Raw genomic sequence first — 11063 nt, forward strand, 5'->3', positions numbered from 1 at the left:
GGGAAGTTCTGGAGAAAATCAGGTATTTTGATGGGGATTTGGGGGGGACTTGGATCTCTTGCCTTTTTTTTCTCCTTTTTTTCCCTTTGTTTTTTCTTTTTTTTCTCCTTTTTTTTTTTTTTTTTTTCTTTTTCTTTTTATGGTAGCATATTTTTTCAGCATGCTGCAATAGGAATTCCAAACAAGTGTGTGGCAAACTTACTCATAGAGATGATGGGAAGGGATATATATACTATACCTCTTTCTTTATATAAATGCTTTTAAAAAGCTTCATATTTCTTGACTGTTGGTGCCATATGAAAAAAAAAATATAATTTATCATCTGCAGACACAGATGTGACAGAAACTTTGTGTTTAGGCCACAGAGTAAAAGCTGGCAGATTCAACTTGTGCCTCTTATTTTGGCTGTACTAAAAGATGCATCGCTTTTTGCTTTGACTTTATTTTTCTGTCTCATCCCCACTCACATGAAATATTGAAGAACCTTGAAATAACCATGAGGAATTTTCCAAATGAAAAAACTGAATTATAAATAACTTCAGTGAAAAGCTCTGTTTGTGAACCAGTGGTAAATCATGTATTTATTTAGCAGAAACATATTCCATTGATAAAGAAAAGGTAACAGAGGAAAGTTAAGTGGCATTTAACATAATCTGCAAAAAAAGTGAAGCATTTTCAAAGTGTGTTTCCCATTAAAAATAAATGAATCAGTGGAAGATCTACTGCAAGGAAAACCACAAGGGCAGGCATCAGTAGCTGAAGCATGATTTCTGTAAAGTCTTAAATAACATCAGAGGTTATTTTGAGCTACTAGACTTATTTAGGACTGAAGTAATGGTGAGATTTCAGAAAGAAATCTGAGTCAATCTGGACACTCAGAGTGAATACCCTTCACAGTGAGTTCTGCTCTTTCCTAATAAGTCTCACAGCAGCTGTAATGACACTCACCAGGTCACTATATGATTTCAGTGGTGCATTTACAGGTAGCAGGACACTTCTTCATCAGTGAATTGCTACAGGTAAGCAACGTTTTCAGTTCTCTGCAGTTTGCAAAGGAGTCTTTATACTTGCAAGGATTGGCTAAAATACAAAAGATAGAAACAAAACCAATGGAATATCAATTGAAAACCAGGTCCTGGTCTGATACTTCTGTATTTTCCAAAAGTTCCAAATTTTCATGTCTGTATAGTCCTCGTACTTTTGCTCTGCTGTTAGAATTGCTTGAATATTATGGAAAAGGGAATGCAGGGAGAAAGGTGATATCTCAGAGTTCCCATCTGTTTGCATGCTTCAACTTGCTCCACATGGAAGTCTGCAGAACCCAGGGGGCCATGCAGATATTCATGTACCTACGTATATGTGAAGCCTATCAATGTGTTTGTGCCCTTAGATACAGACGTATGTCAAGACACCTTGTCTGGAGCTTTCTGGAAGAGGACAGTGGAAGATTGATGGTGATAATGCACCTATTGGTCAGCAGCAACACAGTTTAGTGTTAGCACAGCATAGCTGTGGTTGGCAGGGACCTCTGGAGGTCATCTGGTCCAACCCCGCTGCTCAAGATTGTGCCTGTTCTGGTGGGATGTTTAACCACTGTTATTTGTGGAGGGGGAATGAAAGCGGCAGCTCTAGGGTTTTTTGTCCTGATTAGCAAGAAGGAACTATGCAAAAAGTAAAGTGCTACATAAGAACAACATTATTATCTAAGGTAATGCAAGGTTTGTTGTAAGGAGAAGACATTCACTTACTGCAAAGCCCTTTGTCACAGTGGCCGGGACAGTCGGCACATTTTGGTCCGCTCTTGTAAGGTGTAGCTATTTGCATTACATTATTTCCTCTGAAATTTGAAAAAAACAGAACAAAACAAGATCAAAGCACAGCTCTAAGCCATTAGCAGGAGTTTATGATATTTATCACAATGGAAGGCATCAGGAATTTTTTTTGATAAAATAATTTTCATAGACAGTTATGTTTTAGTATCAGATATTCATTGAATACAATAATTTTGATTTTAAAGAATGAGGGACATTGAGGGACAATGAGTTTTAGAGAAAGATGATTAATTGATTATTTGCATTTGTATAGCATTATCATTAACAAAAATCTTATGTGCTTCCTAGTTCTGCTTTTCTCATGGCTTTCAAGTGATTGTGGCTTATAAGGAAATAACCTCAGCAGATGCCCTCTGCCTTTCAGACGTGCTCTTTACCTCTGTGAATATTCATTTGCTGTTGGCTTTCACTTTGCATCTGACTTTCTTGCTTGTGGTCAACGTTACAGGATAATTTGTGCATGATGCCTGATTCTGACAGGGATAGATCTTTGTTGTTAAAATTTCCCTAGTATGTGGTTCAATGTGAAAATAACATAAATATTACTATTTAACCTGATGTCAAACCCACAATTCACATCAGTATTTTCACAATTATAATGGTTAAAATGAACTGTAATAATTTTATCCTACACATGACCAATGGACTGTAGAAATTTTTGGAAACATCCATAGTTATCTCATCTTAAATAAGTAAAAAGGCAGTACGTACGCAGGACAGTATTGGCAAACATAGAAGTATTTGAGCTCGCTCCTAGGACAGTAGGCAACTGCACATCCAACCTGGTAACTGTTATACCAGATTAGCTGTAGAATAAAAAAGAAACATTATTTTAGAGTCGTGTTTTATTGAATTCTCATCGAAGACCTCACCAGATAACAGAACCAGAACATTTTTGGTTTTTCTGTTTAGCTTTTAAGTTTACAGCTTACCTGTCAGAAGAAGTAAATAGAAAAATAAGTTACCATAGGAAACTGTAGGACATGGTTTTTGAACACAGCTTCTGGCAGGACACTAAAGTTCAATTTCAAATATTTTTGCTTTGACATTTCTTAATCAGTTATTTCAATCCCTATATAGAAAATATTTATTTCGAAATTGAAGGTATTGATTATTATTCTGTACCAAAAAAAGTAAATAATATTTGTCTTCTGGTCAGCTCTTCCAAAATACTGATTCCATTGTCTTAGAATTAAATGAAAAAGAGTTTTAATTTATCATTCATCTTTGGATCAGAGTGTGAATGATAGATAATGGTTTGATGACAATGATCATTTTTTTCTAATGATAAATATCTCTCAGCTCCCTTAAATGTACTCCTGTAATTCTAGTGTATCATTGCAGTCTTTCAAATCTCCATACCTGAGTATAGCTCCCAATATTGGCATTTTTCTTGATTGCTCCAAGTCCATACTTGAAATTGGAGGACTGACTGTGCCAGGCTTGAATTACTTCAGCCCATGTTTTTAGGTAAGACGACAGCAGTATATTCTCACCACAGGTGACACCTAAGTAGAATTAAGTTTATTTTATGACTTAGGAGAGAAGCAAGCTATAGTGTGGGAGGTAGGACAGAGGGGTTGTAGCTACATCCTAAAAAATATCTCTACGATGCCACCCTATTTGCCCTGTGATTTTAAGAAGAGGACAGTACACTTGATCCTGTGAAAGCTGCAGGAAATCTTACTCTGGTTTTGGTGAGCTTTCAGTGACAGGTATTTGACTACAAAATGTTACACAAAAGTATCTGTACTTAGTCATACCAACAGCCATCTACTGTGCTGTCTTGTCTCCAGCAGAAGCCAAAAGTGGACGCTTCAAGAAAGGTACAAATATAGGGCAAGCACACAGTACCTCTCTCTGTCAAGTTCCAACAATTTGTCTTTAAGGGTATTTATCTGACAAAGATGATGGTTTTGTGTTTAATAATCCTAAAAAGATATTCCACAACAGATTAAGAGTTATCCTCATTTCTAGTTCGCCTGCACAGGAGTCGTGTAAATTAGCATTAACCCATCAGCTTAGGCTCCATACTTCTCACGCACCATTAATGACTCTCTGATTGCTTGGACTCACTTCCATCCCACACTTATTTGCCCATTTCTTCGCGTTTTTGGCAGCTTTCTCACTCCACACCTGAAAGACACGAAGGAAGAAGTACCCAGGTCACAGACAGCTAACGCAGCCCACCAGGGGGAAAAACAATAGGGTGCAATTTAGGAATTTTGTGTGCTGAATGCTCCTGAGGTCCTCAACAGAAAGCAGAAGAGTCATGCCAGTTTACACTACCGGGACATGGGGAACACATTTCTTCAGCTCTTAAAGATTACGGGGCGGGTTATTCTGTACGCTATCACACAGGTCTGATCTCTAGGTGGCCCTGATTAATAGGAATTTTATAACATACTGTTGCTTATTTTGGCTTTGTGTCTGCATTAACGTTGCAGGGTGCAGTGCGCGGAATGATATAAAACTGATTTTCAGCTCAGCTGCAGCTGAGGCATAGTGACAGACACCAGCTGGACTTTGAACCTGGGGAATGTTTGCAAGTCTCACCGTACAGGCTTAGCCATAAATCACTGACCAGCTCATCTGCTCGTGGGATAGGGATAACAAAGAATATCAGAGGTGACAGGGATGGGAGCAGTGATGGGCGATGCAAACTCAGCTGAGGATAAATGGCTGTGTAGATCTAGGTCATTTTTTACTCCCCTTGACCGAGGCATGCTGCTGTTCCTGCTCCACCTTCCCTTCATCCAGGGTGGGTGGTTTTCTTCTAAGGGATCTGCTTACCCCACAGACCAGAGTCTTATCCATAGCCTGAGAGCTGCTGCTGCATTTTGTACCTTTTCCCTGTTTAAAATGCTTTCCTTGAAAAGGTGCTTTTTTGCAACGAACAAAGGCAAGGCAAGAACTCATGATTCACTGTGCAGGCTATGTTAACATATGCCTGACAGTAATAAAGAGATGTGGTTGAGGCAAACCTGTGTTTATTGTTCCTGCAGACAAATAACCCTGAGCATGGAGCAGTTCCTACGTTGCTTAGTTGAGTTTTTCTAAGTGGAGAAACTAAGACATGTAGGTTAGGGGAGAGGCTTCGAAAAGCACTTGTGGCCTGTCCTGAGACCTCTGCAATAATTTGAAATTATTATTAAATATATATATTATTTTTTAAAAAATAAAAATCTGCAAAAATAATGGAAAAAAACTAGTGATTGCAGTATCAAGGTGTGTAAAATTAAGCATGAAGCCTGCAGAAACAAAGGGAGAAATTCTTGATTTCTTCACCTCAGTCCCAGAGCACCTTTCCTGCCCTCTCTGCTCACCGAGAGTGGGTTGTTTAGAAGGCTACAGGCTTCTGCTGATGATGTGGAAAGTGGGCTAGTTGCCTAGTTGCAATGCATAGCTTACCATCTTCAACATGTTGCTGGCAGTGGGAATTACAGATCTCCGTATTTCATTGTGTTGGTCAAGGATCTCTTTTTGGTTATGAGGCTTAAAATGAGGAGACAAGATGTCTTCTTGTTTATACTGAAAACCCTGGGGGGGGGGGGAAGAAAATCAGACAGTGAAGGTTCCAGTTAGCAGAAGTTTAATAAACAGGATAAATTATGAACTTCTTGTCAAAATAAAGCTTCTTGGAAATTCCCAACTTTCCTTTACTGGTTCTTCTATTCTCACAATTGCTGATTTTTCTTTTTTCCGTCCTGGATTTGAACTGCACTTTTCATTAGGAGGCATGATCCCAAACAAAATGTGTGGATAGGAATTCTACCTCATAGAAGTCTCCACATCAAACATGGAGAAAGTTTAGCTCTATAACAAAACCTCAAGACCTAGAACCAAACTCAAGACCGGCTTTGACCTTGTGTGTGCAAAAAAAACTCCCTAGCCCTTGTCAGTTGTAAGCTTTGGAAATATGTGAAGCTCGATCAGAGCTTAGGACTGTTTGCACACCATCTTCTGAAATACCTAAGGTCAAGAAAACAATGATTTAGACTGTCTCTTACATAGTGAATTCTTGCAGAGAAAAAGTTGCAATGATTATATTGGAGTTTTCAGCCTAAAACTCCCGCAGAAAAAGATTCTTCCCACTTAAAGTCTAAAAATGAGACATCTCAACCAAATTTGGACACCTACACTTTGTTTGTCATTACTGAAAAGGGCAGAGGTAGCTCTTCCCACAAAATCTGACCTCTTTTTTTAGGACTGGAGGAACCATTGTCTACAAGTACATCTTTCTCCTTCCTTTGTAGAGAGACTCTGGCAGAGACCTGGACAGCTAATACTTTGATGCTTAAGTCAGTGAGGTGAGTCCTGCCATTGTTGTGATGGTCTCTTTTTTAGACACTGGTTCATCTTATTTAATTTTAGATATGTATACCATAGGTGTAAATATCTAAAAATTACCTCACTTTGCCTTTGTGGCCAATAAGAAGAGCACAGAATGAGAGAGACTGAGTTCTGAAATATCCGAGTAATATGAATGACTCCCACTGTATGCCTTCAGAGCTCAGTTCTGGGTTTTAAAGACTGTAGTCAGTGGCTCCAAATGGCACCTAGTGCCACTTGAAATGCCCAGAAAGTCCTCCCTTGCCTCAGGCTGTTGCTCCAGAATGGTATAGGGGACTTACAGCTGCACGTGATGGCTTGGATACTCAGGAGAGTCCCAAGCTGCACTAAGACACTTCTGTGAGGGCAGCTGAACCTCCCCCCAGAGGCGTCGTACACCTTGTTTAACTTAAGATAATTACAGTGGTAGAAATAACACCTCAGCCAGATATTTTAGGCTGCTGCTATACTCAGATAAAAGAAACAAGCGACTTAGGACATAGCTCACCTGAGATTTATTGAAGAAAAAGATGATTGGCATAACTGAAGTACTTATTTCTTTTTATTCATTAATAAGCAGATCTCAACAAATAGCTCACACACAAGTGCCTGCACAGTAGATATCTACATCTTACAGGATTAATCCTTTTTAAGGAGAGGTGAAGACTAGATTTCTGATACTTAACTATTTCAAAATAGCTTCAGTTCATACTTTTTGAGAAAATGTATTTTTAAAATGAGTCATGTGAAAAGAAGAATATTTTGATAGGCAGAGGAAATAATACAAAAATCTATGAAAAACGCTGTGCTCAGATATAGCTCTTTTGCATAAACAAATGCTCCTACCTGTCCATCAGACTGGTGTAGCAAAGCAGCCAGGAGAATGATTGCAGTTAGTAGATTCATTTCTACAGAGAAAAAACCAAACCACCAAATCCGTTAATCTCTGTTGCATAAAGTTTGTGTTGTAATGTGGTATGTGAGCAAGATACAAAACTGTTGCAATTCAAGCCTGACGCATAGATTATTTTAGTTGATACCTAGTACAGTGGGATGTGCCAAAACTGTGCAAATGAGTGTATGATGGTGCATGGGCACTGCTGAAACAGAGAGAAGACCACCTTGCATGGAAGCAGGGACCATAAGTAGCATATAATTGCATGTTTCTTGTAAGAGATGGATCAACCTCCTTTTAACTTCTTTATTCAAGATATCTTGAATTTGCAGCATTTCCTTCGTCTTTGTCTCCTTATGTAAATAAAAGCCCATTAATTTGTTCAGTAGGGTCACATTAGTGTCCTGCTCAAGCAAGCATCACCTGTATTGGGAAGTGATTTTGGAACACACAAAACAGTTGTCTCCATTTCTTTCCTACTCCCTGTTTCCTCATTAAATCAGCATCATAATGGCTCAAGCAAATGCTGATGATCACCTTCAAGTTACACCTGACACACAGACATAAACCAAACCTTCAGGAAATAATGTTGGCTATTGCCCTCTGGCTGCTGAGATACCTTATAGAAGCAAATACCACAGTATGTACACAGAGAATCTGAAACCCACTTATATTAATGGGATAATTTTTCTGTGTGTCAGAAAAAGCAAAGGTTATATATCTTTGCATTACTGAGGATATACAGGAAATCATGTCTTTTTGGTTGGTAAAGAATAAAGATGTGACAAAATGCAGAGAAAGGGGAACTTTGAGCTCAACAGGCTACTTTAAAAGAAACTGAAGCAAGCAAGGAAAATAGACATAATAAAAATCGTCAAACATAATAAACCTTAGAGCTGGCTTCTGAGAAAAATCCACAGTGTGAGCAGTACAGGTCAGTGGTAGAGGTCTAGGCAATGCTGCTGGATAGGAAAACTACTGGGATAACACCTGTTAAAACCATAAATATACAATGAAAATACAACCAATCCACCAATCCATCTCTGCTAAGTGAATAAATAAACATTTTGACGTTAGGTGAGAAGAATGAGCTAAGAAAGACTGCAGAGAGCATTTCCTTCCAGCAGGAGCTGAAGGATGTATTCACACCTCAAAGAATTTACAGAAAGTTACCAGCGTCCTGGAACTTTTTCAACTACATTTCATTCCCTTTCCACTGGGTAGAACGAATATTTCTCGTTCCTAGAGCGATGACTTGGAAGAGGTGCCATTTACAGCATTCTTCATACCCCATTCATTGTTTAACACCTGAAATGGCCTCTAGATTTTTGATCTGATCTCCCTTTTATTTACATTGGGTTTACATTGCTGAGGTCAGTGGATTTGCTTGCTATCTGGTCCTGTGTGAATGAGTCAGCCTACATCTGCGTGTCAGAAATTGCTGCTTATTATAAGGAAAATAATGATAATACTAACACTGATGGCAGTTCAGAAAGTGTTAGCTTTCTTCTCAGATGCTTTGGTGTGACTCATTTGCAAATAGTGCAGCAGCTCTAATACTTTCATCTTTATGAGGAGCAAGTTCTATACATGGTGGTCTCTAATCGGGCACAAGCAGGTCCATTTATAACCCACATTTGGAGCTAAATTTCCAAATTCAAGCCTGGACAGAGGGCCTGGGAAAGGCCTGCCAGAATACTAGAAAATATGAAGTTTTCCCAACATCTTCCTTTGCTGGTGAGACCCCTTTTATGTTCATTTTATGCATATTTCACACTGGTTTGCAGTAGGAGTATTCCAACATATATGTTACAGTGTGTAATGTCATGGGAAAGGGCTTGCTGTAGCAAGCCTCTTTACCAGCATTTATCTTCGAGGGTAGGAGTGATTTCCTCTGAATTTAGATGCTGATAACTATAGGCATAGTTAGAAACATTAATCATTTTTACAACACAGGCTAGACTTGCCACTAAGATTGGAGGTCAATCAGCCAAAGAACATTAATGTACCATGTGACTTTTAGACCCAGGTGAAAGATCTTAGGGCTAATATTCAGAGCAGAATGTTCATGAACAAATATAAGGCATGAGTCCACATAGCAGATCAAGCCACTGTTGGAACAAGGTAAGTTTTTACTTAGATGCTTAGCTATGCAGAGTTTCAACCTACCTCTAAGGAAATTAAACCAAAGAAGAAAAATGAAAACACTATTGTCTCTTCACTTGCGTGGTAGCAAGGCGAGATTAAGTTGGCTGAGTTCAGACCAAAAGGTCTACTGCTGAGTTATTCTGTGCCACGTGCTGTACTCTTTCATGAGCTCACAAGGTGAGGAGCTTGGCGTATTCATACCCAAACCGACACTAACAAAAACGGTAGCACAGCACCACCACGCAGAGATGTAGGTTTTAATCCAATGGGCTTCACAATTACATCATGATGGCATTGTGCCTGGACTAACAACTCTTTAACTCTTAGGAGGTCTGTCCAGCCCATGTATGCACCAAAAGAATGTGATCTGATGACTATGATGCTCCTGGTACTAGGTTGCAGCTAGACTGGTAATTTATTTCAGTGCTGTATTCCGTTGCATATTATAAATCAACAAGACATATTCTATCACACCAAAGACTTCATGTCATTCAAATATTGAGTCTTTAGTTTGTTTTCCCATAAAGGAATAAAGAAATAGAAGAAAGCTTTTAGGTAGCTTTGCTTGAAAATTGGACATTTCGTGCAAATTTGATTGGATGTAAAAAAAATAAAATAAAATCTATGGTTAAAAATCTAGAAACAATGTTCTATTAAAAAGATACAGTCCAGGATTTTCATGTTTAGTATTTGTACTTCACTCTTCAGTAGAGCTTTTTTCCTACCAGCTGGTAAAGCTTTCAGGGCATAGCAGGTTTGAAAGTTTGTAAGAGTGGGAGTATTTGTCTTGATATTTATATTTATCTTACTCTTTGATATAACTTTTTTGCTACCTTCTCTGAATTTACATTTTTAACTTTCATTTTATATATAAAAAAATCACTCTGCATTAAGAAAATGCAATCAACTTACTGCAAGCTGTAAGATATAGTAGACATTTTGATAACATGTGTACGTGAAAACTTGGACAGATAGTTAGCATTTCTAGATGAAGAATTCTTAGTTCAGCTGTACTAGTATATCCCAACAGTCAAGTGAAATAAATTCAACATAAAAATAATAAAAATGGCATTAGAAAAGCATTTCCCATGATTGGCCACCCTCTGCAAAATGGATCAATTTCCATTCACGTTTGAAGAATGGAGCAAGCGAGTCAAAGTGTTACCTTTTAATCTAAAGAAATATGGGAATTAGACTTCACTGAAGCTGTTTCTCACCCACATAGGTGGGAGGTGTGTTTTCTAAGCAGAAGATACAATTTATTTTTAAATTCTTCCTCTGGCAGTATTGTAAGGAGACATTTTCTTTTAATTATCACATTTGACACAGCTTAAATATTAACTACATCAGCCTGTGTAGCACAGTGCCTAATCAATACTGACCAAGTGACTCTATAGATGAAATCTTTAATACTGAAATTAAATTCTGCATACATTACCTTTGTCCAGCCAGAATCCTTCTGTATCTTAGAAAGGGTGACCGGAGTGAGGAAGGCTCTCCTCACTCTAGAGCTCTGTGTGTGTGTATACATATATATATATATATGTATGTGTGTGTGTGTGTGTGTATGTGTTCCCTTCCATTGTCAATATTTATTGCCATTAAATGACATCAGCTTTGGGGCTGCACATTTTAGAAGAAAAAAGTTTTCTTAGAGGAACAGGTGACTGAAAATGAACCAATCCAGCTGCACTGTTCTAGTTTTTTGGTTTTTTTTTTTTTTGTTTTTTTTTTTTTTTTTTGCTTGTATCCAGGGCAAGGAAAGAGAGAAGATAAAAGATCTGTCCTTTTGCAGCACTTTGACTTTGCCAGAACACTTGTAGCCCAATAAGCAAGCTGCAGGGCTGATGTTGTGT

At 38.3% G+C, this 11063-nt stretch overlaps 1 protein-coding gene across 1 annotated transcript; it reads right to left on the reverse strand.

Annotated features, from left to right (window-relative positions):
• Positions 1-573: 573 nt before the first annotated feature.
• CRISP2 (cysteine rich secretory protein 2) lies at positions 574-10725 on the reverse strand. The gene is made up of 8 exons (XM_040598308.1): positions 10646-10725; positions 7011-7072; positions 5244-5372; positions 3878-3968; positions 3195-3340; positions 2544-2638; positions 1749-1837; positions 574-1080 (listed from the first exon to the last, which is right to left on the reverse strand). The coding sequence occupies exons 2-8, from the start codon at positions 7068-7070 to the stop codon at positions 956-958; spliced, it is 735 nt and encodes a 244-aa protein (XP_040454242.1). The 5' UTR covers positions 7071-7072; positions 10646-10725; the 3' UTR covers positions 574-955.
• Between the last annotated feature and the right edge of the window lie 338 nt (positions 10726-11063).

The sequence above is a fragment of the Falco naumanni genome, chromosome 6 (genome assembly GCF_017639655.2).
Source record: "Falco naumanni isolate bFalNau1 chromosome 6, bFalNau1.pat, whole genome shotgun sequence".
Classification (NCBI taxonomy): domain Eukaryota; kingdom Metazoa; phylum Chordata; class Aves; order Falconiformes; family Falconidae; genus Falco; species Falco naumanni.

Coding starts and splice junctions, on each gene's coding strand:
- CRISP2 (XM_040598308.1), bottom strand. CDS start 7,070: ATGAATCTACTAACTGCAATCATTCTCCTGGCTGCTTTGCTACACCAG. Junction 3,341..3,877: donor CAATCAGAGAGTCATTAATG/GTGCGTGAGAAG, acceptor AATTCTACTTAG/GTGTCACCTGTGGTGAGAAT. Junction 2,639..3,194: donor ATATTGGGAGCTATACTCAG/GTATGGAGATTT, acceptor TTTATTCTACAG/CTAATCTGGTATAACAGTTA.